This window comes from Natrix helvetica (genome assembly GCF_964273705.1).
Source record: "Natrix helvetica genome assembly, chromosome: 15".
NCBI lineage: Eukaryota > Metazoa > Chordata > Lepidosauria > Squamata > Natricidae > Natrix > Natrix helvetica.
Genome location: NC_138565.1, coordinates 9533871 through 9561207, shown reverse-complemented (window position 1 = coordinate 9561207; position 27337 = coordinate 9533871). Strand labels below are relative to the sequence as shown.

At 48.9% G+C, this 27337-nt stretch overlaps 2 protein-coding genes and 1 pseudogene across 3 annotated transcripts; all 3 read right to left on the bottom strand.

Annotated features, from left to right (window-relative positions):
- Nucleotides 1–1060: 1060 nt before the first annotated feature.
- Nucleotides 1061–4619, bottom strand: LOC309399561 (ficolin-1-like; annotated as a pseudogene). Its single transcript has 10 exons — nucleotides 4527–4619; nucleotides 4305–4409; nucleotides 3929–3982; nucleotides 3607–3642; nucleotides 3246–3272; nucleotides 2886–2921; nucleotides 2297–2424; nucleotides 1882–2011; nucleotides 1545–1678; nucleotides 1061–1399 (listed from the first exon to the last, which is right to left on the bottom strand). The product of its transcript is annotated as a ficolin-1-like (transcript).
- Nucleotides 4620–5940: 1321 nt separating this feature from the next.
- LOC309399568 (ficolin-1-like) lies at nucleotides 5941–26657 on the bottom strand. Its single transcript, XM_081967513.1, has 10 exons — nucleotides 26433–26657; nucleotides 26224–26337; nucleotides 9897–9950; nucleotides 8678–8713; nucleotides 8303–8329; nucleotides 7931–7966; nucleotides 7383–7510; nucleotides 6816–6945; nucleotides 6488–6622; nucleotides 5941–6340 (listed from the first exon to the last, which is right to left on the bottom strand). The coding sequence occupies exons 1-10, from the start codon at nucleotides 26521–26523 to the stop codon at nucleotides 6090–6092; spliced, it is 1002 nt and encodes a 333-aa protein (XP_081823639.1). The 5' UTR covers nucleotides 26524–26657; the 3' UTR covers nucleotides 5941–6089.
- LOC309399347 (ficolin-2-like) lies at nucleotides 23656–26024 on the bottom strand (the record flags this gene model as incomplete). Its single annotated transcript, XM_081967083.1, has 6 exons — nucleotides 23656–24056; nucleotides 24204–24338; nucleotides 24531–24660; nucleotides 24978–25105; nucleotides 25525–25560; nucleotides 25898–26024. Coding segments are annotated over 6 exons (807 nt in total), but the record flags the coding sequence as incomplete, so codon positions are not given.
- Nucleotides 26658–27337: the final 680 nt, after the last annotated feature.

Sequence of the window (27337 nt, the reverse complement as noted above, 5' to 3'; positions counted from 1 at the left end):
AAGTCCATCACATAGTCCAATCCTTCATTGCCATGAAGACAGATTCCTCCCATCCACATCTGTCCAGGTGCAGGGGAAAAGTGACCTTGACTTTCTGAGAAAGAATGTTGTTATGGCTACACATCACCCATACTCTGTATAATCCCCCCTCCAATTTTCCCACAATAGAAAGTGTGGCAGGCCTGAAATCCAGATAGGAAAAGATGGTTTCCAGGTCTGATACATGGCTGCTTTTGCTGCTGCCATGAGGCAGGTATCGGGTTGTGGATGGTCTGGCTGAGGTAAATCAGTGCAGGAAGCACAGCGAGCAAGCAGACGGAAGGGGCAGCTATCCGACTCTTAAGTAGGGCTTATTTTGGAGGTAGGGCTTATATTAGGCATACACACATTTTTTTAAAAAAGCCACATGGTAGGGCTTAATTTTGGGATAGGTCTTGTTTTCAAGGAAAGATGTATTTCTAAAAGAATAAAAATGGAAATCACACATTCTTCACGCATTTGGAAATCACTCAAAAGGCAGTTATTGTTAAAAGATGCAGAGAGAGGGAACAGAATTCATGCCGAGGTGGGAGGTGGGATTGAATCTTAATTCATCGACTATCTCCAGTGAGATTCTCTCCTTCAGGGCTCAAGCCAGTGCAGGGTCTTTAGGCTCTTGCAGATCAGAGCCACTCCTGCGGGGGTTCCAAAGAGACTCCCCCTGAACCCCACCAACTGGAACTCCTTGCTCTTGTTAGCCTCAGCAGGCAAGTTCTTGGACAAACCACCTGGGATGTGCCAGGCCTTTCTGGCAGTGTGTTGGGGTGTTCAGAGTCCTTCCTTTGCCAAAGGTTGGCAGATTTTATCCCCTTGAAATAAAATGTTGGCAGATTTTATCCCCTTGGAATAAAAGAGACTTGGAGACCGTCACCTGGATTGAAGATCACATTTTTATTTATTGACTTTACATTCGTTGACTGCCCAACTCCAGTAGAGCTGAAGGAGAGCAAATGGAAAAGCCCACCCACCCCAATCCTGCAAGATCATTTAATCATGTGTATTTTGAAAAATGCAAGCTCTCTATCAAGGTAGCAAATCAAAAACAGAGGGGATGGACTAGATGCCCTTTGGAACCCCTCTGAAAGAAAGGACCCATCAGCCTGAAGTAGCCGCCTAAGCCACAGGCCGGATTTTCATTTCTGTGCACTTGTAGGAGTAATGGAAGTTTCTCCCCATAAACCAGTTGATGCCATCAGCAAAGGACTTGTGTTCTCCCAGCCAGTATCTCCCCTTGAGGTTGGAGTTGTGGCAGATGTTGTACCACCAGGCCGCTTTGTACACCTTAGAGCAGTTGAAGTTCTGTGGGGGAGGCTTGTCTCGGGTGGAGAAGGGCATGTTGTTGTGCTGGAGAGGGAATCACCTGGGAGGCAGAGAAGGGGGAATGGGTGCATGGAAGGCCAGCCCAGAGCATCTCCAGGGAGGCCTTCATTAGCCTGCCTGGCACTGCCCAATTCCAAGAGGCTCATGGAGGATGCTTAGCCCCCTAGACTTTGTCAGGGACTCACCTGCAGGGCCCCCCTTGAAGGCGCCCAGAATTAGCCGATACCGGTGGATTCTGCTGCCACCTGGAAGGATGCGTATTTGGCAAAGGAATGCTTGTTGTCAAAATCAATCAGGTCAACACGCAGTTCATCCTTTCCTAGAAGGAAGAAAACAGCCGTTTGGTTCAGTTGGCGCACTGCCCAGTCACCAAAACTCACAACCCCACAGGTATGTTTCTCTGGCGCCTCCCCCATCCACAGAGGGAACTGAGGGCCCATTTGAGGCTTTTCCCAGCAAGGGCCCTGCACCCCTCTCCCCTGGCCGCAGGAGGGTTCAGGGCTGCAAAGTGAAGCCCCCCACCCAGTGAGCTCAAACGGTGAAGGTTGTCGTTCCCCAGCCAGAATTCGGTCAGCTGGTTTCCAAATCCTTTCTTGTAGGCAGCCCAGTCCTGGAAAAAGTCCACCGAGCCGTCCGACCACCTTTGGAAGACCTGCGGGGAAGAATCGGGACCCTTAACCTTCCAGCTCAGCAGGCCCCCCAAATCATACTCTTCTGTCCCTTCCAAAATATTAGGGGTTCGCAGAGTTGACCTTCTCCACCCCTCCTAGCATCCCTATGGCTCCCACCCTGGCCTCAGGAAAGACTCAGTTTCTGGTTCAATCCTGGGTGTATCTGCCGTGGGAGACAAACCCCCTTCCCCAAGGAAGGTTCATTCCAAGGCACGGTGGTCAGAAGCGCCATACCCCTGAGAAGAGCCGCCCTATGCCAGGCTCACAATCCATCCTCCTCCGTCGGTGTCCATGTCGCACAGCACCTCCAGAGGCCTGCAGTCCTGGGGGTAGATGGTGTACCAGCCGCTCAGGATCGTCCCTCTTTTCAAGAGCTCTTTGCAGTTTGGGGCACCTGGGCAGAAAGAGGGCAGGAGAGGTTGGCGCTCTCCGTGTGAGGGTCTTTGCCAAATTGCCCTCCACATCTCTCAGTCCTGAGGGGGCGGCTCAGTGGTTGCAGGCAGTTGGCAACAGGCCTCCGGCCAGTTAGCAAACCAAGCGCTTGCAGTGTGGGGTTGCAACCACTTGGTCTGTTCAACCAGCCAGATGTGGTATTGGGGATGGGAGGTTCTCTTAACATTGGGTGGGTAGACTGGATCTTCCCCATCCCTGAAAGGTTTTGCGGAGGAGCCTTTTTTCTTCCAAAGATGAAACATTTTTAGGGCAATTTTCCCTCTTGAAGCAAAGGTTGCCAGTGGTCAGAAGTGGATTCTGCAAATGCTGGAACTACCTGGACAAAACATCAGCTTTCTGGGGAATTGGGGGGGGGGAGCAAGGAAGGGAATTAGTAGTAAGAACCCACACACAAACACTCACCTTGCTTGCACCGAAGTGCCTCCAGCTTCTTCTCATCTGCAAAAAAGATTGAAATGAAGAAAAGCCGATTCCTGCCCCACTCAGCCCCCATGTGGCAGGAAAAGCCGTGGAGGGAGAGATAGCACGATGCTGTCCAGAACTGGGATAGGGTCAGCGGCTCAGCTACATCTGATGTGCCCCAGGCTGCCTACCTGCCGGGAGTCCCTTTTAGTCTAACTACATACCCCACTAAGCTTGTTGGGTGGCTGAGCTGCACAATTCACCCTTTGCTTCAGACAACAGAGAAGCAGGCTGGCTGAGGCCCCAATCCAAGGCATCTTCTCCCGCTGTCCCCATTGGTGGGGGGGGCGCAGTCCTTACCAATTTCTCCTGGGTCGCCTTTCTTGCCTGAAATGCAGAGAGAAGGAGAAGTGAAGTATCCCCCCCCTCTTTAGGGGCGTCCGGCAACATCACAGGGGCTCAAGAGCGGGTGCCAAGCAACTGAACGGCAGAAGTAGCAACATCTGCTGGGGGAAAACGGGTACCAAACTCTCTCCCCAGGCCCCCGAACCTTGTGGGGCCACATAAGACATTTTCAAGGGAGACCCTTCCTTTTCAAAAATGTTTCTGACAAAGTTGAGCAAAACCAGAGCACATGATTTACATTACAAACACCAAGTATGGTTGGTAGAGTGAAGATGATAAGAACCAGGGTCCCAGAGGAGCACAACCAAACTCTTACCTTTCTCTCCAGGTTGTCCTGGGTCTCCTTTTTCTCCTGAATCAAAGGGAAGAAATTCTTTTGAGACCTCCAGCGCTCAACCTGGTTCTCACCCCAGGAAGCCCCAGGGATGCCAGCGCTGTTTTCCTGCCCACACAAAGAGGAGCTGACGGGTGAGGTCCTGGGGCCCTGCAGGTGGTGGCAGGGTGTGCTTGTCCTTTAGGGTACCTTTTAGAGTCCCTTCTTTCAGTTCTTTTCACAGCATGTTCCTCTGTCTCTCCACCAACTACTCAAACACACCTGTGCAACCCAGGAATCGGAAAACCCTCTCATTCCACCTTACCTTTTGGCCCAGGGGCTCCAATTTTCCCGGGGATTCCCTGCAAGCCTCTTTCACCTGTTAAGGAAAGGCACGGTGAAGCTCCCAGGTGCCCACAGGGGGGAGGGGATTAGCCCCCAGCTGAAAAGTGGCTGAACGGGCAGCCCCCTTCCAGCCACTCTGTGTTTTGTGCAGGTTGGAGAACCCAAGGAAATGCCCCCCTTGGGAGGGGGAGCTTCAACAGGTCGAGTGCCCTGAAGACACAGTTCCTATCCCTCTCGTGCCATTTCTTGCAGTCTTCATTTCTGGCACCTTCCTTCTCTCTTGTGACCAGACGGGTTATTTCTTTCGGAAGGGGTAAGGTTCAGGAGCCAACTTTATCCTCTGTCCACAGACCCACCTTTGGCCCCTGGAATGCCAGGGGGGCCCCGTGGCCCTTTTGGTCCTGGACTCCCCTGCACAATGACTACGGCATTGTTGCCATCCAATCCCAGCGCCTTAAGTTCTGCAAAGGAAGGGAAATATTTGGAGCAAAAAAGTGCTTCTTTTGAGCTAAGCTCTGAAGGCTGGCAGAAGGTCTCTGTCCCTCCTGCTCCTCAGAGCCAACCTGCCTGCTCCTCACCTGGGCAGGAGGACTCCTGGGCTCCTCGACAGGTTGCAATCATCAGGCAGAACAGGAGGAGGGGACCCACTTGCTCTCCAGCTCTCTTCATGGCGCCCGCTGGACGCTGACTGCAACCTGTCCCGGACCCTCTGCTTTTATTTGTGCAGTCTGCTCTGTCCCTTTCCCCTTTAAATGGGTCCTCCATGGTAACAGCTTCCTTGTTGATCAAAGAACACACCTGCTAGTTAAACACATGGATAATTCTTCATTCTATTCTGGCCTCCTGCACATGGTGGGGAGAGTTTCACCCTCACCAGGCTCTAGAGGATTTCCTAGAGCCTCCAAGAGGGCAACGATGGCTTCCCTGGGCTCTGGAGACCCTCCGGAGGCCAAAAACAAGCCCACTTCCAGACTTCTGGAACTTCCGAGAGGCTCCTCCCAGAGCCTCTGCATGGCACTTACCTGGCATGATGAAAGGGCCGCGTAGAGACTCCGGGGAGGGGAGGGGTGGGCGGGGCCAGCCAGTCCTTCCAACTGCCCGTTCCGTGAGCTAGTTGCAAAATTAGCATCTGATTCGCCTGAACCGGTCCGAACCAACTGAATCCCACCCTGGGTGGCACCTTTAAGGGTACTGAGTCCAGCCTGCACACTGATTTCGGGGCAAGGCAGAATGCAAAATGTCTCTCTAATTGGGAAATGGATATTTGGCCTTCAGATCTCAAGATTCTTCTCCAGATAAAGCTGTTTTAGTATAGTCTTTATTGTCCTTGTACAAAATAAATACAACGAAATTGGTTTATGCATTGATCTGTAAAGTAATCCGTCAGGCAGTAGAACAGCCAAAGAACCAGTCTTGCCAGATTTTGCCAAGGAAGGGAAGGGGAGTTTTTTTTTATTTTTTCTATGAGGTTATAGCAGCACTTTATTTATTCTGAGATTCATGATGGACAAACAGGTGCAAGTTTGCCCCGTGTGTTTACTGGTAAAAAAAAGTAGGAGATTTAAGTGGTTCTGCTGGGCTGAGACCAGAGGTGAAATTCAACAGAAATTCTGGAGAACCCGTAGTGGAAATATTTAGAAGTTTGGAGAACTGACAAATGCACCTCTGGCTGGCTCCAGAGTGGGGATGGAATGAGGATTTTGCAGTATCCTTTCCCTGCCATGCCCAACAAGCCTCACCCACAGAACCAGCAGTAAAAAAAATGAATTATACCACTGGCTGGGGCAAGAGGGAGGTGCCAGGACTTTCTGGCAGTATGCTGGGGTGCTCAGAGCCCTTCCTTTGCCAAAGGCTGGCAGATTTTATCCCCTTGGAATAAAAGAGACTTGGAGGCCATCAGCTGGATTAATGATCATATCATATTTATTTATTTAACATTCATTGACTACTCAACTACAGTAGAGCTGAAGGGGGACAAATAGAAAAACCCACCCACCCCAATTCTGCAAGATCATTTTATCATGTGTATTTTGTAAAATGCAAGCTCTCTATCAAGGTAGCAAATCAAAAGCAGAGGGGATGGACTAGATGCCCTTTGGAACCCCTCTGAAAGAAAGGACCCATCAGCCTGAAGTAGCCGCCTAAGCCACAGGCCGGATTTTCATTTCAGAGCGCTTGTAGGAGTAGTAGTAGCCTTTCCCGAAATACCAGTTGATGCCATCAGCAAAGGTCTTGTGTTCCCCCAGCAAGTATCTCCCATTGAGGTTGGAGTAGTGGCAGTTATTGTACCACCAGGCACCTTTGTACGTCTCAGCACAGTTGCTCTTATGGGGGTCCTGCCGTTTTTCCTTGGTGGAGAAGGGCATGTTGTTGTGGTAGGAGAGGGAGTCACCTGGGAGGAAGAGACGGAGGATGGGTGCATGGAAGGCCAGCCCAGAGCATCTCCAGGGAGGCCTTCATTAGCCTGACTGGCACTGCCCAATTCCAAGAGGCTCATGGAGAAGGATGCTGAGCCCCCTAGAGTTTGTCAGGGACTCACCTGCAGAGCCCCCCGTGAAGGCGCCCAGGGTTAGCCGATACCAATCAGATTCTGCCGCCACCTGGAAGGACGCATATTTGGCGAAGGAATGCTGGTTGTCGAAATCAGTCAGGTCGACACGCAATTCATTCTTTCCTAGGAGGAAGAAAACAGCCACGTGGGTCAGTTGTCACACTGCCCAGTCACCAAAACTCGCAGCCTTGCAGGTATGTTTCTCTGCTCCCTCCCCCGTCCACAGAGGCCCCCTCAAAGCTGTTCCCAGCGAGGGCCCTGCACCCGTCTCCCCTGGCAGCAGGAGGGTTCAGGGCTGCAAGAGGAAGCCTCTCACCCAGTGAGGTCAAGCGGTGAAGGTTGTCGTTCCCCAGCCAGAATTCAGTCAGCTGGTTTCCAAATCCTCTCTTGTAGGCAGCCCAATCCCGGAAAAAGTCCACCGAGCCATCCGACCGCCTTTGGAAGACCTGCGGGGGAGAATTGGGACCCTTAACCTTCCAGCTTCCAAAGACTCGGTTTCTGGTTAATCTCATTCCTGGCAAACAGCAAAGTTACAATCCTGGATGTGTCTTCTGTGGGGCACAACCCCCTGCCCCAGGGAAGGCCCTGTTAGATATCTACAACAATAGATATGGTTTCCACCAAGGTCCTCTGTTCCGGCGGGAACAGAGCTTTGATTCTATTGGCTGAGAGTCTGACAGCTCGCTATAAAAGGGCTGATGTCAGAGCCAGCCTTTGCTGGATTGTTCACACTTGTTGTTCTCTAAATAAACAGCTGTTGCACTGTTAGCCTGTGTCTGCCTTTCCATTGCCCCATCTAACAGGCCCCCTCCAAGGCCTGGTGGTCAGAAGCACCCTACGCGTTGGCCGCACATGGATAAGAGCTGCCCTCCACCACACTCACAGTCCATCCTCCTCCATCGGTGTCCATGTCGCACAGCACCTCCAGGGGCTGGCAGTCCTTGGAGTAGATGGTGTACCAGCCGCTCAGGATCATCCCTCTTTTCAAGAGCTCTTTGCAGTTTGGGGCACCTGGGCAGAAAGAGGGCAGGAGAGGTTGGCGCTCTCTGTGCCAGGGTCTTTGCCTTATTCCTGAAGAGCCGACTCAGTGGCTGCAGCTGGTTGGCAATGAGCATCCAGGCATTAAAGTGGGCCAAGGGGTTGTGGTGTGGTGTTGCATGATGGGCATGGGGGCTTCCCATAAGGGTGAGAGGACTGGATTACCCACCCCTCCTGAAATGTTTTTGGAGGAGCAATTATTCTTGTCAAGAAGAAATCTATTTTAGTGCAAACCCTTTTTGTGTGTTTTCCAAAAACTGCCAGTGGTCAGAAGGGGGTCCTTTAAATGCTGGAACTGCCCGGCCAAAGCATTGCCTCCTTGGGGAATTGGGGAGGGGGCGTAATACACACACACACACACACACACACACACACACAGACACACACATTCACCTTGCTTGCACTGAAGCGTCTTCAGCTTCTTCTCATCTGCAAGAAAGAAGGAAGTGAAAAAAACCGCAAGTCCTCCCCCCCCCCTCATGTGGCAGGGAAGGCCAGTGGAGGGGGGGAAGGATCATGCCATGCTGACATGAATTGAGGGTTTGGGGCAGAGGCACAACTATGTCTGATGTGCCAAATCCTGCCAACCCCTCAGGGATCCCTTTCAGCCTAACTTCATGCCCCACAGAGCTCGTTGGGGGGCTGAGCTGCACAATTCAGCCAAGGACCCCAGAGAACAGAGAGCCTTGCAGAGGCCCTGATCCAAGGCAGCCCCTCCCAATGTTCCCCTTAAGAGGGCGGGGGGGACGGGGACACAATCCTTACCAATTTCTCCGGGGTCGCCTTTCTTGCCTGCAAGGCAGAGAGAAGAACAAATGAAGAATTCCTCCTTTTTAGGAGGGTCCGGCAGCATCACTGGGGCTCAAGAGGGGGTGCCAGGCAGCTGAACCCCAGAAGCCCAGAAGTAGCAACATCTGCTGGGGGGAAATGGGTCCCAAGCTCTCTCTACAGCCCCCTCCCAAGACTTCATGGGGCCCCATAAGCCATTTTCAAGGGGGTCCCTTCCTTTTGGAAAATGTTTCTGGCACAGTTGACCAAAAACAGAGGACATCATTTGTGAGAAACACCATGTGTGGTTGGTAGAGGGAAGGCGCCCACGATAAGAACCAGGGTCCCAGAGCAGCACAACCAAACTCTTACCTTTCTCTCCAGGTTGTCCTGGGTCTCCTTTTTCTCCTGAATCAAAGGGAAGAAATTCTTTTGAGACTTCCTGGACACAACCTTGCTCAATCCTCCTGCCAGGCAGCCCCAGAGATGCCAACCGCTGTTTTCCTGGCCACATAAAGCTGAGAAGCGAGGATCTGGCCTCCTGAGAGTGTGTGTGTGTGGGGGGGAGGCTGCCTAACCTTCAGGCTCAAGTTAAATAGACGATAGATAGAACAACTTTATTGTCACTTTGAATGTACACTAATCGGCGTACAATAAAATGAAATTCCATTGCATACAAAATTATGCATATTCCCACATATGTTATGTCACACAGAGAAACTACACAGTCTAGTCTTGATGTATACATGTACCAGAGGTGGATTGCTGCTGGTTCGGTCCAGTTCAGCGAAACCGGGATTGGAATTCAGGCCTGGGTCACAGAACTGGCAGCAACCCAGGCCTGCGGGTCATTACCATTTTGGATTTTAGTGTCTGCACATGGGGGGGGGGTGCACGTGCATGTTGCATGCGTGTTTTGAACGCTGGCAGCAACCCACCCCTGACATGTACAGATGGCAAAAAAAAAAAATGCCCTGCATCTTGTGAGTTTACTTAGATGGATGGCCTTGCGAAAAAAGCTGTTACACAATCTGATACTCCTGCTAAAAATACTTTGAAACCTCGTCCCAGAGGGGAGCAACAGAAACAGACCATGAAGTGGGTGTGGGGTCTCTAACAATGCTTCAAGTACATAGTGCTTATAAGCAGTATCCTCAATAACGGGAAGCAAGCTTCCTATTATCTTCTCCACTGTCCTCACCACTCTCTGTAGGGACTTTCTATCTGAGGCACTGTGGCCACCAAACCAAACAGGGACGCAGTTTGTTAGAATGCTTTCCATCGTGCCTCTGTAAAAAGTGTTGAGGACAGAAGGAGAAAGATGTGCTCTCCTCACCCGACACAGGAAATGCAGATGGTTACTTAAAACTGTTAACATCTGCATCTACATCTGCATCCCTGGTACTGAGTGGAGTATCACCATGCCAGGTCTTTCTAAAATCTACAATGATCAAACAATCCAACCACCCGACCCCCCAAGTTTTAGGGTCCATTCTTTGGGTTCCTTTCCCAACGTGTTCCTCTCTCTCTCCACCAGCTACCCAAACACACCTGTGCAACCCAGGAATCGGGAAAACCCTCTCATTCTTACCTTTTGGCCCAGGGGCTCCAATGTTCCCGGGGATTCCCTGCAAGCCTCTTTCACCTGTTAAGGAAAGGCATGGTGAAGCTCCCAGGTTACTCTGGGAGGGGAGTAACTCCCAGTTGAAAGGTGGCTGAGTGGGCAGCCCCCATTCTGTGTTTTGTGCAGGTTGGAAAACCCAAGGAATGTCCCATTGGAAGGGGGAGTTTTGACGGGTCGAGTGCCCACAAGACACAGTTCCCTTCCCTCTCGTGCCAGTTCTTGCAATCTTCATTTCTGGCATCTTCCTTCTCCCTTGTGACCAGACGGGTAATTTCTTTCGGAAGGGGTAAGGTTCAGGAGTCAATTTCACCCCCTGTACACAGACCCACCTTTGGCTCCTGCAACGCCAGGGGGCCCCTGTGGCCCTTGGAGTCCTGGAATGCCACGGGGCCCTGGTGGCCCTGGTGGTCCTGGAATTCCAGGGGGGCCCCGTGGCCCTTGTGGTCCTTGAATGCCAGGGCGGCCCCGTCTTCTTAGCAAGCTTCGACTCTCCCGCACAACCTTTATTGTCTCATTGCCATCCAAATCCGGCGCTTTAATTCCTGCAAAGGAAGGAAAAACATTTGGAACACAGAAAAAGTGTTTTCTGAAGGCTGAAGGCTGGAAGAAAGTCGTTGTCCCTCCTCCTCGGAGCCAACCTGCCTGATACTCACCTGGGACGGAGGACTCCTGTGACCCTGGATGGATTGCGATCATCAGGGAGAACAGGAGGAGGAGACCCACTTGCTCTCCAGCTCTCCTCATGGTGCCCGCTGGACTCTGACTGCTGCCCGGACCAACTTCTTTTATTTGTCCTTTTCCCCTTTAAGTGGGTCCTCCAGGGGAATAGCTGCCTTACTGATCAAAGAACACACCTGCTAGTTAAACACATGGATAATTCTTCATTCTAGAGGAAGGCATCCCATCTGCTTCCGAAGCACTATATGAATCAATATGAATCAATATTGGCTATTTGCTTTTATCATGAATTGCTTATGTTACTACATAATTGTTACTGATTAAACCAATATTTGCTGCTTGCTTCTGATATGATATACTGCTAGAAATTATTTCTTTAAAATTATGCTTTGATTTTGGCTTCTGCTTATACTGTTGTGTACTGTCAGAAATTAGTTGTTTCTAGCCTAGCAAATTGTAACCTTAATAATGGATGGCATTACTGCAAATGTCATCTCACTGCTGCGTCTTGTTTCTATTCTTGGCTTCAAAACTAGGCACATCCTTGAAAATATAGAAAAAATTGTTACATGGGAATAGCAGGTCCCATAGATAAAGGAACCAAACTAGGGAGTTTTCCAGGCTCATAAATCCTTAAAGCATTCTGCCAAAAAGAAACTTGGCAAAAGGTTCTGGCTATTGCTTACATGCATTTGTTTGTATGTTTTGGATATAGTTTTGCTTTTGCTTTGCTTTTGCTGTGGCCATAAATAAAAGCTGATATTTTTGCAAGCCTCGTCTCTAGTCTCACTCTCTTTGACATTTCAGTGGCTCGGGGAAACTGCTAGAACCTTACGTTTTCTGGCGTACAACGTGAGGCTTGAAGGCATTGTTCCTTCAAGGTAGCTACATTCAGCTCCTCACGAGTTGAGCTGCTTTAAGGTTCAGTTGATGGGCTGTATGCTAAAGCAAGGTCATGGCACACACTTGAAAGTAAACCAGGAAGATTGTAATTGTGGGGGTCTGTCTGGCAAGAACAAAGAATGCTTATCAACAGGAAATATTCGTGTGTAAAGCTTGTAGCAATTATGGGTAGTTAGACAACTTGCAGACCCCAGCTTAAAGTTAGGGATGGCCTACAGCAAATGAAAAGTGTTTTAGATAACTCCTGGGTCATTCACGAACCAAGGCTTAGGAATAGGGACAGCTAGAAACCAATAGAACAAATTGTAGAATTATTACTAAAGTGTTTATGAGATGATATTTCTTGTTACCTCACCTTGTCCTGCCTTCTCCTTTAGTGAAAATGTATAAAGCCTTCTTAATCCTTGGTTCTTAGCCTTTTGACCAGGAACCATTTTCCTAGGAATACTCCAATAAAAAGCGATCAGAAAACCTGCACTTCGTGTCTGGCGTCCATCATTGGCTTCAGCACCAGGCTCAGACCTGAATTGGGGACAACACAGTTTCCTTCATTTCAGCAGGCAGGAAAAAACAGCAAAGACCAGTTACGATGTCAAGAGCGCTCCTGGAAAATTTCATCCAAAGATCTCGACCTGGTCATAGCTGGCAGACTCTGATCCCAGCCTGACCTGAACTCAAAGAGGCTTGCACTGAGGGCTGTAGGGTAGTGTCCTCTAGGTGAGTAGAATCCCTTATTTTGGAGGGTTGAGGGGAGTGTTGCCTTGTGTGTGTGTGTGAATGAGAGGAGGGAAATTCTTACTAGAGGTTTCCCTTCCAAGTGAGAGTGGAGATACAATCTGCATGAAGGAATGTGACTGTTGAAGTAATTGCCAAGCCCCATGCCAAAGAAAGGTCCAAGAAATTCAGTCTGCCCAATTGGACTGCTGATAGTTCACGTAGCACCTCAGGTACTGCTCTACCATGGCATTCAATCTCTCTGCTGCCCCATTGGTGCTCGGGTGAAAAGCCAAGCTAAAGCCCTGGGATGACCCAATGGACCACAGGAACCCCCTCCAGAGCCGTGAATTGGACCCCCTCTGTCTGAGATAATTCTTCAAGGTAATCCAGACAGGCAGTAGATGTGCTTCAGGAACAGTTTGGCCAGCTTGTGAGCTGAGGGTAATCCGTTGCAGGGTATGAAGTCTGCCTGTTTGGAGTCGTGCCCTGGGTGGTGGCTCTGGCCTTGGCATCAGGGTTGGGGTCATGTACGCAGATGCCATGTGGCACACCCCCCACATCTGTAGCATTTCAGTGGACTTCAAGGGGGGGTGTTTTCAGGGCTTACTGTGTTGCTGTGGGTCCCCATCAGCTGGGCAGTTTCAGGTTGGGTTGACCTCTCTCTTTTGTGATCAGTGGCTTTCTCATGTCGTTAGCGCACAATTTTATTGCTACTTGGAACCACTCAGAGAGTCGGTTTGGGATGTCGTGGTAAGCAGTTACCTGGGCAATCTGTTTGTCCAGACTTGTTCTGAAAAATGCTCTGGTAAACTTTACCCCTGTTCCTCCCCTCCCCTCAGTCTGTGTCATAAATCACATTCCCCTATGAGATGCAGTCCTCCCAAGCCTGCTGCAGTAATCTGAGATTTCACTTCAGCCCACAGTATGTGTGGAATGCGCTCCCCTCCCTTCTCTCACTATGGCAATGTTAGGAGTTGACACGCACATGCAGCAGCCCTGCATATGTCCGCTTGCCCTCCCGGAGCACCGCTGGTTGTGCCCCTCTCAGCCCCAGCGTTTCTACCAAGGGCCAGAAGGGGGACCGCTGGGAAGGCTGTGTGGAAGGCAGGCAAGCTGCAGAGCAGAAACTAGGCGGGACGGGGCAGGGCACATGTACAGTACTAAAAAATGCTTCTGTGCAGAAGCAAAGAACAAGATAGCGGCACCTATGGCACTACTGATAGAACCGGTACAGTCATGTGTCTGCCAGAACTACTACCTATTCGGCCAAACCGTACCGGTAGGAACCCACCTCTGATCAGGCAGAACAGGAGGAGGAGACCCACTTCCTCTCCAGCTCTCCTCAGGATGCCTGCTCGATTCCAATTGCTGCCTGGCCTGAACGCACTACTTTTTTTTAACAAGTTTTTATTGGTTTTTACAAATTTTTTCAAGGAAAAGGGGTTAAGAAAGGTATTGAAAATTTTGACAGCTACATCTTGCAGGGGAGAGCAGTCCCCCCAAATCTCACAACTTTTACAAAGAAAAATAGAAAAACATCAACATTTGAATAAACATTGGCAGTTTTGACTTTTATACTAAGTCATCAGTATATTCAATCATTTTTTGTATCACTTCCATAAAGTTACATTATAACAACAATTGCAATAATGTTTCAAATCACTTTTGTGACCTGAGTCTTCTAGATGTTGCATCCTTCCCCCCCCCCATCTGCTGGCAGAGCCTTGGCCCCTCCCTCCTTCATTTCTTGTGTACCATCCCCTGTTTCGTTTAGGAGAGCATTGTGTTTTTAGTGAAAGCCTCCGCCTCCACAACTGGGTTAATTCTAATTCTGCTGCCCTCCCAGAAAATCAGCATACCTTCTGGCAATAACCACCTGAACCAGACTCCTTTATTATATAATTTCTTTGCTAAAGAGGAATATTTCTTCCTCTTATCTCTTACTTTCTTTGGAATCTGTTTAAGAATGGTTATTTCTTTGTCTTTATATTTTAGTGGTCCCACCCTTTGAGCTCCTAGAACCTCATCTCTTGTAGTCTTTCTAAGAAATTTAACATGGACTTCCCTTGGAACATTGTGTGTTCTAGCGTATGCTGAGTTGATCCTGTAAATCAGGTCAATATCCCACCACAGCTGCTGTTTATCTCTTTTAATGTATTCTGCTAAAATTGTAGTCATAATCTCCTTAAGATCTTCATTCTCAGTTTCTGGCAAGTTTTGAAATCTAAGGAAAAAAGACATCCTTTCAAATTCCATCTTTATCATATGATTTTCAAATTCTATATTCCCCCTCTGGATTGTCTTAACCTCCTCCCTCATCCCAACCGCGCCCTCCTCCAGTACATCTATTCTCTGTTTGTTTTGTGTGGTTTGTTGTTGTGTTTCTCTGAGCTGATCATTTAGATCTGTGAGCTGTTTTTTCAATTTGTCCTGTCCCTTTAAAAGAAATTGAAGCATTTGGTGAACTGATAAATCCTTTGAGCTCTCTTCAGGTGCTTTAGGTTGTAGAAATGACACCAATGTCTGTTGGGTAATCGGGCTGGACGTAGAAGATGTCAGGGCCGAAGAAGCCTTACCAGGCGGTAATTTTTTAGGACCCATCATGAAACTCAGAGACAGTTTTGCGTCTGTGCAAAGAAATGGCGTCTGTGGAGAAGCACAGCTGGGAGAGATCACAAGGCAGGCAAACCCAGAAGAGAATGTTAATCTTCCAATGCAGCTCCAGGTCAAATAGTTAAATCAAAATATTCCAAATCCAAGGGAAATACGTAATAGGAGAGGCTCCTGGAGGTCTCTGGGGTGGAAACTAGTTCAGAGCCAGAAAATCCTCCAAAAGAGGAATCTCATTCATAGAGGCAAAGAAGAAGGAGGAAGTTGGCCATCTTGACTCAGCCTTCACAGGAGGTCAGAAAACAACAAGTCCAAAGTTCCCATAAATAGTTTAAAGAAGGATCAGTTCAACCATCCTTTCTCTTGCAATTGTAGTAAAAAGTCATTCTCCCATTGCTTAGGGGAAGTGAAAGTAAGTTTTTAGCTCTCTCTCTCTCTCCTATGAGAGAGAGAGATTTTACAAGTGCCGCTTTTCCGAGGGGGGTGGAAATTCCCCCCTCCAATCTTAACTCTTCCAGAGATTGAATCAAAGTTCTAACAAGACTGCAGTTCATCAATTGAGTAGATTAGTAAAAGACTTGGGGAGACTTCCCACCTCACCGCACTTCAGCTGTATCCTTCAAATTGGTTGTTTCCTTCCACGCTCCATGCAGTGCCGCCGTGCACCCCCCTCGCTTCCTGGCTCCTGGGGCGAAGCTGGAGCCCCCCCCGGTGGCCGCCGCCGATCCAGGGGGTCCCAGCAAGCCACCCTACGGCAGGGTGCCCCTCCAAGGCACCCTGTGCTCCCAAAGGGAGCCCACCGAAAAAACGAGCAGCAGACGTGCACGTCCGTCGCCTTCGGAGACCGGAAGTCATCTCCCCTGAACCCACTACTTTTATTTGGGCATTCTGCTTTTGTCCCTTTCCCCTTTAAGTGGGTCCTCCAGGGCAACAGCTTCCTTGTTGATCAAAGAACACACCTGCTAGTTAAACACATACATAATTCTTCATTCTAGAGGAAGGCACCCCATCTGCTTCTGAAGCACTATATGAATCAATATGAATCAATATTGGCTATTTGCTTTCATTATGAATTGCTATATAATTGTTACTGATTAAACCAATATTTGCTGTTTGCCAGGATATCGCCATAAATAAAAGCTGATATTTTTTGCAAGCCTCATCTCCTTTGGTGGCTCAGGGAAACTGCTGGAACCTTACACTTCAAAGCAAAGCCTCAAGGGGAGACATGTGGCTACTACCGCATGAGATGTCTGTAGGTGATCATCTCTTCCTGCTAGTTGGTTGGCAGCAGAATCAGATTTCCAATATGGAGTAAAGGACCAGTGGTCCAATGGCCAAAATTATATCAGACTTCAAATTTGGGGACAGGGCTGAACCAGCTATTAACTTTCCTGATTTTGTAGAAATATGAACAACATGGCTGAAGGATTAAAAGCAACAAGGCAAAGAGAAGGTTCGGTTATGTGCTGTGAATTCCATGACAGAAAAGGGCCATTTGCAACAAAATATTTCAAGATCCTTGCAAACAATCCAGAAAAGAGCTCAGCCTTTGGGCTCTCCTGGAAAAGCCACTAGAGAATTTGGCCACGGATGATGTGGTCTTTGAGAAGTAAGGCCCTTCTCCATCTGAGGTCAGGGAGAGGCTGCTGGCCCAAAGCCTGAGTTTTCTTACACAGTGTTGTGAACTACTCATGAAATAAAAGTGGCCCAATGTGTAAAGATGCAGCATAGATAAGGACAAACATCCCTAAAAGCCACTGGGGGAGTAGAAAGAATTGTGTAAAATTGCCTGCTATTCCCCGTTCCTGTCTGTTTTCCCTGTTCCTCTGATCCTCAGCCAGCAGAACTGCAGGAACAGGAGGTGCAGCATTGACCCAAAGGGTTTTCCCCACCTTGGCCCACAGCCATCGGCCCCAGGGAGGCACCCGGGCAAAGTCCCAGTGGAGAAGAATGAAGGGACCTCCAAGCAGCCTTTCGGGGATTGTTCCCTTTTTTCATTTTATTCTCCTGTTGTTCAAAAGACAGGCTCCCCGTTTTTCTTCAGAGGTCACAACAGCAACAGAGAATTGCAAAAGTAGCATCCAGTTAGCCTGATCCGGTCCAAACCGGCTGAGTCCCACCCCTGGGTGGCACCTTTAAGGACACTGAATCCAGACTGCCCTCTGATTTGGGGGCATGGCAGATTGCAAAATGTCTCTTTAATTGGGAAATGGATATTTGGCCTTCAGATCTCAAGATTCTTCTCCAGATAAAGTTGTTTTATGCATTGATCTTTAAAGTAACCCATCAAGCAGTAGAACAGCCAAAGAACCAGTCTTGCCAGATTTTGCCAAGGAAGGGAAGGTTTTTTTTTAATCGTTTCTCTGAAGTTATAGTAGCACTTCGTCTATTCTGAGATTCTTGATGAACAAAGAGATGCAAGTTTGCCCCTGGTGTTTACTGGTGGAAAGGCGGGTGATTGAAGTGGTTCTGTTGGGCCGGTGCCAAGAGAGCCAACAGTGTCCCAGCTCTAAGCCAAGCCACATGGGAGGGAGGGAGGGAAGGAGCCGCTCAAGCCAAGGAGAGGCAGGGTCGGCCATCAGGACTGTTGTATCACCTTCTGGAAAAGAGGAATGAGGAAGGCCCCACAGAAATGTTTCGCTTGCTGCCTTTATTTGACAAACAGGGTGGCAGCATTCCAGAAAGCCCCACCTCCAATGAAACTCTCCCAGACAGGCATTTTCTCAAAGCCCCCCTTTATTAGAGGAGGTATACAGGGAAAACCCACCATCCTGGGCCCAACATTTGGGAAGCCAGGCTCTGCCTGTCACAAGCCAGGACAAAGGGTGAGTGATGGAGGAGTAACCCCTCCTTAAAAAACATTGGGCCACCTCGTAAGGGCCCCTTTCCAGGGTTACAGGAGAAGACAGTCCACAGTTTGGAAGGTGGAAGAGGGCTCTATGCCCCAACAGCAGATCAAGCTGCAGAGCCATCTTCTAGGAGAAGGAAAACTCTATTACAAACCTCCACTGCCTTGTGGCTGCATCCACTCCTGGAAAAAGGCTTCAGGAGTCAACCTCCAGGCAAAATCTGGAGCTGGAGTCCCGGAAGCAGTTCATGACTGTGTAAAACCACGTTCTGGTAACTCCTGCGATGCAACTGGAACCAATCGTATCAGTTCTGCTGTTCCATTGGACTATTTCAGCAACATGGAGAGGAGGGATAGGCTGCTTGGGTAACAGTCTATCCTCCATATTAATCTACCCAGGCCTCGTTCTCTGGAGAGGATACTCCAGCTTTGACCTCTTCCCAGAGCACAATAACCATAGTCTTTTCAGACTGAAGGATGCCAATGCAATACATGCAATATAGGCACATCTGGGAAAATCCAAATCTGAGATTTCCAGGCTTTTCCTAAGTAAATCAAAATTCCAAACTCAGCCCCTGCACTCATCAGTCCATCACAGGGTCCAATACAGGGGTGAAATGCTATCGGTTCTGACTGGTCCACTAGAGCCGGTAGCAAAAAATGCTAAAGTTCACCTGAACCAGTAGTAAAAAAAATGCTTTAAAAAGTGTGTGTGTGTGGGAGATTCCAGGACACTTAGCTGTGCCACCCGATTGTCAAAAACCTTTTCTTTTTCACTTTTTAAAGCATTTTTTCTACCTATTCACCTCTTCTATTACACTGTGAGAGTTTGTAGATCTGCACGTATTCTCCCCTTATTAGAGAGATTGCCAGGGAGGGCAGACAATTTTTATGTAGGCTTTCTCCTCTGGGACACTAACCCGGCTACCACGTATGCAGTGGCAAAATTCTGTGTCGCTGCAATGTCCACAAGAAAAAAAATTGGTTACAGAAGTATAGTTGTCATCTTGTACCAATTATTTGGAGATATCTCTTAACAATTTCTGGACCATTGTATTTACTCCCATACTGATCGGATTTTTATCCATGTAAACCAGGGAGTGACTCTAACAATTTGAGAATATGTATGTTATTATCCACTTTTAACGTCAATACTTTGCAATTATATTTTAATGTCAGTACTTTTTAACATATTGTATAAAGTAATATGCATTGCTGGTCTTTGATCGTAATCAAGATTTATACTGTACCTATACTTATACACTACCTATTCGCCCCAACCAGCAGGAAAAAGTGCTTTAAAAAGTGGGGAAAAGTTGGCCACACCCACCCAGTCACGTGACCCCCCCCCAGACCAAGCCACGCCCACAGAACTGGTGGCAAACAAATTTAGATTTCACCACTGGTCCAGTCCCCATCCGTCCCAACTCGAGACATCCCTTCAGCCACTCCTCCTCCAGGTGCAGGAATACCATGAACTTGACCGAAAAGAAGAATGCTATTATGTGTACCTAAATTCCCTCTACTAAATCCCCCCTCCTAATTTCCCAAGCACAAGAATGTGGCATTGTGGAAGCTCCCGTTGTTAATATCCCTTCCATAGCTGACAGCCCCCCCCTCCCTGAAGAGAAAAGCATGTCCTGGAAAATGAAATAGACAGAACACAAAAGAGGGGTTAATCCAAAGTCCACCAAAACACCAAACTCCCCTCCGAACCGTAGGCACCGCCATCTTGTATTTTGCTTCTGCGCATAGGCAGAGCAATTTTTATTCCACTGCACATGCACGAATAGCTTGTATCAAGTGTGTCCACATGCTTGGCATGGGCATGAGCCAACCGGTAATAGTGACTATCAGAACCCACCCCTGCTCTGCACTATCATAGGTTGGGGAGGAGCAGCTGGTATGGGTCTTAAAGTAGATCCTACTGCCGGTTTCATTAAGTTGCCGTGAAACACCGGATGTATTTTTCCTAGTATCCGAGGGAGGCCAAGTTGGACAGTCACAGGGTTAATCACTTTCACTATAGGAAAAGGGCCAAAGAAATTAGGCCTGAATTTCTTGCTCGGTAACCTCAATCTTAGGTATTTAGTTGACAATTACATTTTGTCTCTTATCCGAAAAGGTGGTTGGAGAGACCTGTGCTTGTCTGCCTGTTTCTTATATTTCTCAGCTGCTTCTTCATATTCTCCCACCCTTTTTGCAATGAGGCCATCCATTCTATTAGGGACATGGAGGTGGGTGGTTCTCTAGGCCAGTGGTCGGCAACCCGCGGCTCGCGAGCCAAATGCGGCTCTTTAAACATTTTAATCTGGCTCTTCTGTGTGCCGGGCGCCCGCTTCCCTCCCTCCTCTCGGGCTTCGGAGGGAAGCTTCTGCAAAACCCCGGCGAGACAAGTCTCCCAGGCTGTAATTTGCCGAGCTGTACGCGCGCGCCTGTTTTCCACGGCGTGGAGCAGCGGCGAGATTCTGGGCGGCAAGCGATGATTCCGGGGGCCATCAGTGGGGGGGCAGGGTCCCCCCTCACGTTCCTCATCTTCCCGGATGGCCCCCGGAATCATCGCTCGCCGCGCAGAATCTCGCCGCTGCTCCACGGCGTGGAAAACAGGCGCGTGCGCACAGCTCGGCAAATTAAAGCCTGGGAGACTTCTTGTCACTCGCCAGGGCTTTTGAAGAAGCTTCCCTCCGAAGCGTTCCGAGGGAGGGCTGTAAACTTCCCTCCGAAGTCTTGGGAAGTTCTGAGGAGCCCCCCAAGCCAAAACGCCGCTGCCAGGTAGTTAAAAGTACCTCTCTGATTCGTCTCTGTCAGTCTCTCTCTGATTCCCTCTCTCACTCCCTCTCTCTGTTCCTCTCTCTGTCTGTCTGTCTCACTCACACACACACTGTGGTCACCTTGTTGAGTGTTCCAATCACATTTCAAATGTGATTGGAACACTCAACAAGGTGACCACAGTGTGTGTGTGTGTGTGTGTGTGTGTGTGTGTGTGAATGAGACAGACAGACAGAGAGAGGAACAGAGAGGGAGTGAGGGAGGGAATCAGAGAGAGACTGACAGACACACACACACACACACACAGAGGGGGAGGGAGGGAGAGAAAGATAGACAGACAGAGAGAGAGAGACACAGAGAGTGAGTGATTAAGTGAATGAGTGAGAGACAGACACACCCACATACACAGAGTGACAGAGAGAGAGGGAGGGGAGAGAGACAGAGGGAGAGACAGAGACAGACACACACACACACACACACACACACAGAGTGACAGAGATGGGGGAAGGAGGAGAGAGAGACAGAGATACAGAGAGAGAGAGACAGACAGATAGACACCCAGAGAAAATGACAGAGGGAGACAGAGAGGGAGGGAGGGAGAGAGAGACAAAGAGCCAGAGAGAGAGAGAGAAAGAAAAAGAAAAAAAGAAAGAAAGTGGGAGAGGGAGATGAAATTAAAAGCAACAACATACAAACCTGACTTACTCAAACTATCCAAGGAAATGCAAGGCCAATGTTCACATTAGTGGTTGTGACTTTGTCAGTCATTGTCAGGATGCAATTTTCTCTACATTGTAAGGCAAATTTTACGGAATTTAACGTTATCGATAAATAATATCGTTCTAAAGTTTTTATTTTATTAGTTGTGTTATTTGTATCCTCCCCACCTATGTGGATACTTGCATGCGGAATATTCTCAATAAAAACTTATTGAAACTAAAAACAGTGTACCACCCTATGTATTTTCGGTTTTAAAAATGCGGCTCTCCAAATAAATTTCAATTGTGGTTTTGGCGAGATTTGGCTCAGTTGAAAAAAAAGGTTGCCCACCACTGCTCTAGGCAATTCAGGCATAGGCACAAAATCCATGCCGGTAGTTATTTGAAAAGGAGTCAGCCCAGTACTACTATGTACTGCATTATTATAAGCCACATCTGCAAATGGTAGTAAATCCGCCCAGTTTTCTTGTTGATAATTTACGTAAAATCTAATGTGTTGTTCCAACATTGCATTGGATCATTCTACTGATCCGTTAGTAGCAGGATGAAAAGCCGAGCTAAACCCTTGGGATGAATCACTATGGACCTCAGGAACTTCCTCTAGAATTTAGCAGTAAATTGGACTCCACGATCTGATATTATTCGCCATGGAACACCATGAAGCCAGCAAATGTGCTTCACGAAAAGTTTTGCCAGTTTTTTGATTAACAACAATTTCCCAGAGCTCCTTTGTCTTCAGGAAAAACACCGTCTTTGCATGAGGAAATCTCTGGACAGCAAGTTTTGGGGGTGGGCAGAAGGTGCTGGCCTGAGCCTCTGATTGTGTGTACTCAGGTACTGGCGTGGTCTTGGCTCTTCTGAGGAAGCCCCCCTGCCTGGACCACACTCTTCTGTCCCCTTTAAGCTCATAGGATCTGTCTATGAGTAACGCTCTCTACATGGGGCTCCCCTTGAGATGCACCCGAAGACTGCAGTTGGTTCAGAATGCGGCCGCGCGGGCAGTCTCGGGAGTCGCTAGATACTCCCACGTAACACCTCTCCTGTGCGGGCTGCACTGGCTACCTGTAGCTTTTCAGGTGCGTTTCAAGGTGCTGATTATCATCTTCAAAGCGCTCCATGGCACAGGGCCTAGCTATTTGCGGGATCGTATCCTGCCCCATACATCCCTTCGGCCGATTCGCTCACACAGAGAGGGACTCCTCCGGGTGCCATCCACTAGGCTGTGCCAGCGGGCGACACCCAGGGGAAGGGCCTTCTCTGTGATGGGCCCGACCCTCTGGAATGACCTTCCCCCTGATATTAGAACAACCACGGACCTCCGCTCCTTCCGTAAGAAGCTAAAAACCCACCTGTTTAATCTAGCCAGCTTGGCCTAATTCCAGCTCTCCCACCTCAGTCTGTATTTTTAAATTTCGTGGGTAGTCTTAGGCTAAGTTTTTAATTTTTATAAATTTGTACAGGGGTTTAAAGTTTAATTCGATTTTAACTGTATTTATGATTATTTGTATGGTTTTTAATTTGGTACCTGTACACCGCCCCGAGTCCCTTCAGGGAGAGGGGGCGGTCTAGAAATCAAACAAAATAAATAAATAATAATAATAAATATCAGAATAACAATAGCGCTTAGACTTATATACCACTTTACAGTGCTTCAGAGCCAAAACTCAGAAAGGGTATGTAAACTCATGATTGAATGTTAATCATTCTAGCTAGCCAAGAAGCTTTGCTGAATGTCACTCATCTTGGTTCCTTGTCATTAAAAGCTTCTTTCTGGCAGCTCTGCTTCGTTATTCAATTATTTCTTCAAAATACTGGCCATTGCATCCCGGCTGGAAGAACTCCCAAAAGGGGAGTATTTCCTCCCAACAGCAGTGTAAAAAGCTTAAAACAACCCTTCCCCTTTAAGAAAGTCAAGCCCAGCAAAGTACCAGCAAAGGGAAAAAAATATCCGGAGAAGCTCCGGAGGCAACAGTAAGTCTAGGCACACTGCCAAGAATGTAATAAGGGTTAACGGAGAGGCAGCTTCTGTAAGCAGGGCAATAAAGATTAGACTAGAGACAACACCAGAATGATTCCTTCTTACCTTCCTTACATGATTAGCCCTGTAAAGTGGGAAAAAACAAAAGGAGATTTCTTCCAACAACCAATTCTCCAAGCTGCTTAGAAAATTAACTCCTGAATAGTTGAGAACTGGTAGAATCCGCCCCTGCTCCTCCTGGACCCCACTGGCCAGAAATCTTTGTTCTTGATAGCCTCAGCAGGAAAGTGCTTGGCTGAACCACCTGGGATATGCCAATCCCTTCTGGAGGGGCTGCTCAGAGTAATTCCTTCCAAAGGTAGGCAGATTTTATCCCCTTGGAATAAAAGACACTTGGAGACAGCTGAGTTGCAGATCATATTTATTTTTATTTATTTTTATTTAACATTCGTTGGCTGCTCAACTCCAGTAGAGCTGTAGGGGGACAAATGGAAAAGCCCACCCACCCCAATTCTGCAAGATCATTTAATCATGTGCATTTTGAAAAATGCAAGCTCTGTCTCAAGGTAGCAAATCAAACGTAGAGGGGATGGACTAGATGCCCTTTGGAAACACTCAGAAAGAAAAAGGCCCATCAGCTGAAAGAGCCACCTAAGACACAGGCCGGATTTTCATTTCGGAGCGCTTGTAGGAGTAGTAGTAGCCTTTCCCGGTACGCCAGTTGATGCCATCAGCAAAGGTCTCGTGTTTCCCCAGAAAGTATTTCCCATTGAGGTTGGAGTAGTGGCAGTTATTGTACCACCAGGCACCTTTGAACGTCTCAGCGCAGTTCCTCTTTTGGGGGTCCTGCTGCTTCTCTCGGGTGGAGAAGGGCATGTTGTTGTGGTAGGAGAGGGAGTCACCTGGGAGGAAGAGAGGGGGGATGGGTGACTGGAAGACCAGCCCAGAGCATTTCCAGAGAGGCCTTCATTGGGCTGACTGGCACTGCCCAATTCCAAGAGGCTCATGGAGAAGGATGCTGATCCCCCTGGACTTTATCAGGGACTCACCTGCAGAGCCGCCCGTGAAGGCGCCCAGAGTTAGCCGATACCAGTCGGATTCTGCCGCCACCTGGAAGGACGCATATTTGGCGAAGGAATGCTTGTTGTCGAAATCAGTCAGGTCGACACGCAATTCATTCTTTCCTAGGAGGAAGAAAACAGACACATGGGTCAGTTGGCGCACTGCCCAGTCACCACAACTCACAACCCAGGGTATATTTTTCTGCTGCCTCCTCCATCCCCAGAGGGCCCATTTGAGGCTCTTCCCACTGAGGGCCCTGCACCCGTCTCCCCTGGCAGCAGGAGGGTCCAGGGCTGCAAGAGGAAGCCCCTCACCCAGAGAGGTCAAGCGGTGAAGGTTGTCATTTCCCAGCCAGAATTCGGTCAGCTGGTTTCCAAATCCTCTCTTGTAGGCTGCCCAGTCCCGGAAAAAGTCCACCGAGCCATCCGACCTCCTTTGGAAGACCTGTGGGGGAGAATCGGGACCCTTAACCTTCCAGCTTACCAGGCCCCCCAAATCTTCCCTCCTTCCCAAACGTTAGGGGTCTCAGAGCTGGCCTTCTCCACCCAGAAGTGCTGGACCCCCTCCAGGATCCCTCCATCCCCCATCCTGGCTTCAGGAAAGACTCGGCTTGTGGTTCATCCCATTCCTAACAAGCAACAAATCCTGGGTGTGTCTGCTGTGGGGCACAACCCCCATGGAAAGTCCCTCCAAGCCAGGGTGGTCAGAAGTGCCACACGCCTTGGCCATGCCTGGGTAGAGCCACCCTCCGCCGGACTCACAATCCATCCTCCTCCGTCGGTGTCCATGTCGCACAGCACCTCCAGGGGCTGGCAGTCCTGGGGGTAGATGGTGTACCAGCCGCTCAGGATCGTCCCTCTTTTCAAGAGCTCTTTGCAGTTTGGGGCACCTGGGCAGAAAGAGGGCAGGAGAGGTTGGCACTCTCTCTGCCAGGGTCCTTGCCTTATTCCTGAGGGGCTGACTCAGTGGCTGCAGCTGGTTGGCAATGAGCATCCAGGCATTAAAGTGGGCCAAGGGGTTGTGGTGTGGTTTTGCATGATGGGGATGGGGGCTTCCCATAAGGGTGAGTGGGTGGATTACCCACCCCTCCTGAAATGTTTTTGGAGGAGCAATTATTCTTGTGAAGATGAAATCTATTTTAGTGCAAACCCTTTTTGTGTGTTTCCCAAAAGCTGCCAGTGGTCAGAAGGGGGTCCTTTAAATGCTGGAACTGCCTGGCCAAAGCATTGGCTGTTTAGGGAATTGGGGGGGGGGCATAATACAGACACACACACACACATAGACAGACAGACAGACCCACACACTCACCTTGCTTGCACTGAAGCTTCTCCAGCTTCTTCTCGTCTGCAAGAAAGAAGGACGTGAACAACAGCCAATTCCTCCCCCACCCCCAATGTGGCAGGGAAGGCCCAGGAAGGGGGGAGGGATCCCATCATGCTGACCTGAATTGGGTGGGTGGGGGAGACAGAGGCACAACTGTGTCCAATGTGCCAAAGCCTGCCAACCTGTTGGGAGCCCCTTTCAGCCTAACTTCACGCCCCACCTGAGCTCGATGGGGGGCTGAGCTGCACAATTCAGCCAGGGTCCCTTTTGCTTCAGAGAGCAGAGAGGCTGCCAGAGGACCCAGTCCAAGGTAGCTCCCCACAATGTTCCCCTTGGGGTTTGGGGGCGCAGTCCTTACCAATTTCTCCTCGGTCACCTTTCTCGCCTGGAATGCAAAGAGAAAGAGAAGGGCAGAATTCCTCCTTTTTAGGAGGCTCCGGTAGTATCACTGGGGGCTCAAGGGGGGTGTCAACAGCTGAACCGCATAAGCAGTGGTGGGATTCATTCGGTTTGCACCGGTTTGGGAGATCCGTTTGTTAACTCTTTCTGGAGTTCTGCGAACCGGCTGAATAGTCAAAGTTGCCCAGCTGCCTAACGATTCCAGTAGCCCAAACACACCTCAAGACGGGTTAGTTCTCTCAGAAGAGTTCGGGAGCCAACTTCACGCTCTTTCCACAGACCCACCTTTGGCCCCTGGAATGCCAGGGGGGCCCTGTGGCCCTTGTGGTCCTGGCAAGCCTCGACTCCCCCGGACAATGGCTATTGTATTGTTGCCATCCAGGCCCAGCACCTTAAGTTCTGCAAAGGAAGGAAAAACATTTGGAGCCCAAAAACATGCTTTGAAGGCTTGAAGAAGGTCCCTCTTCCTCAGAGCCAACCTGCCTGATACTCACCTGGGAAGGAGGACTCCTGTGACGCTGGATGGATTGCGATCATCAGGGAGAACAGGAGGAGGAGACCCACTTGCTCTCCAGCTCTCCTCATGGTGCCCGCTGGACTCCGACTGCAACCTGCCCTGGATCTTCTGCTTTTATTTGGGCAGCCTGCTTTTGTCCCTTTTCCCTTTAAGTGGGGACTTTGGCGAAAGAGTCAAAATACCACCAACTGCTTCCTTATTGATCAAAGCACACCTCTGTTAATTAAACAGCACATGGATAACTCTTCATTGTAGAGGGAGGATTACTGCATTTGCTTCCAAGGAAACCCACTGTCAATCATGCCAACTTGGTCAGTTAAAAAAAACAAGCCTCTCGAATCAATTGTTAATGAAAGTAGACTTTACTAAAGCCAAGTGCTTTAAAGGAGAAGCAAACCCGGAACTGGGATTTTCATACGCAAAGCTGATGATTACCTTTTCCCATGCTCCCACCTTCCACCCTGGTTATCTTTAATGTCCAATTCGATTCTAAAAAATTGCTTGGGTAAAGGTCCCTGGCTTTGGAGGAGGGATGGCTCTGCATTCCAGTGATACCTTGGAACTGTTGGCAATTGCACAATGCATATTTTTGATTTATCTCATGCTAATCCAATGGTCAAAATTATGCCAATGTCAGGTCCCCATAGATCCCTATCAGGATGCCTTGCTTTGGACTGGACAGTGGGGAGGGGTTCCTGCAACTTTTAACTTAATGCTTTCGTGTGGGAACTTCAGATCTTGCCTATTCTCCTTGCTATCACTATCTCCTAATAAAAGTTCCTTTTGAAATGTTGCCTGTAATCATGCTGTAACTTTCCTAATTTTGTAGAAATGTGGAATACATGACTGAAGCAATAAGACAAAGAGAAGGTTTGATCAGCT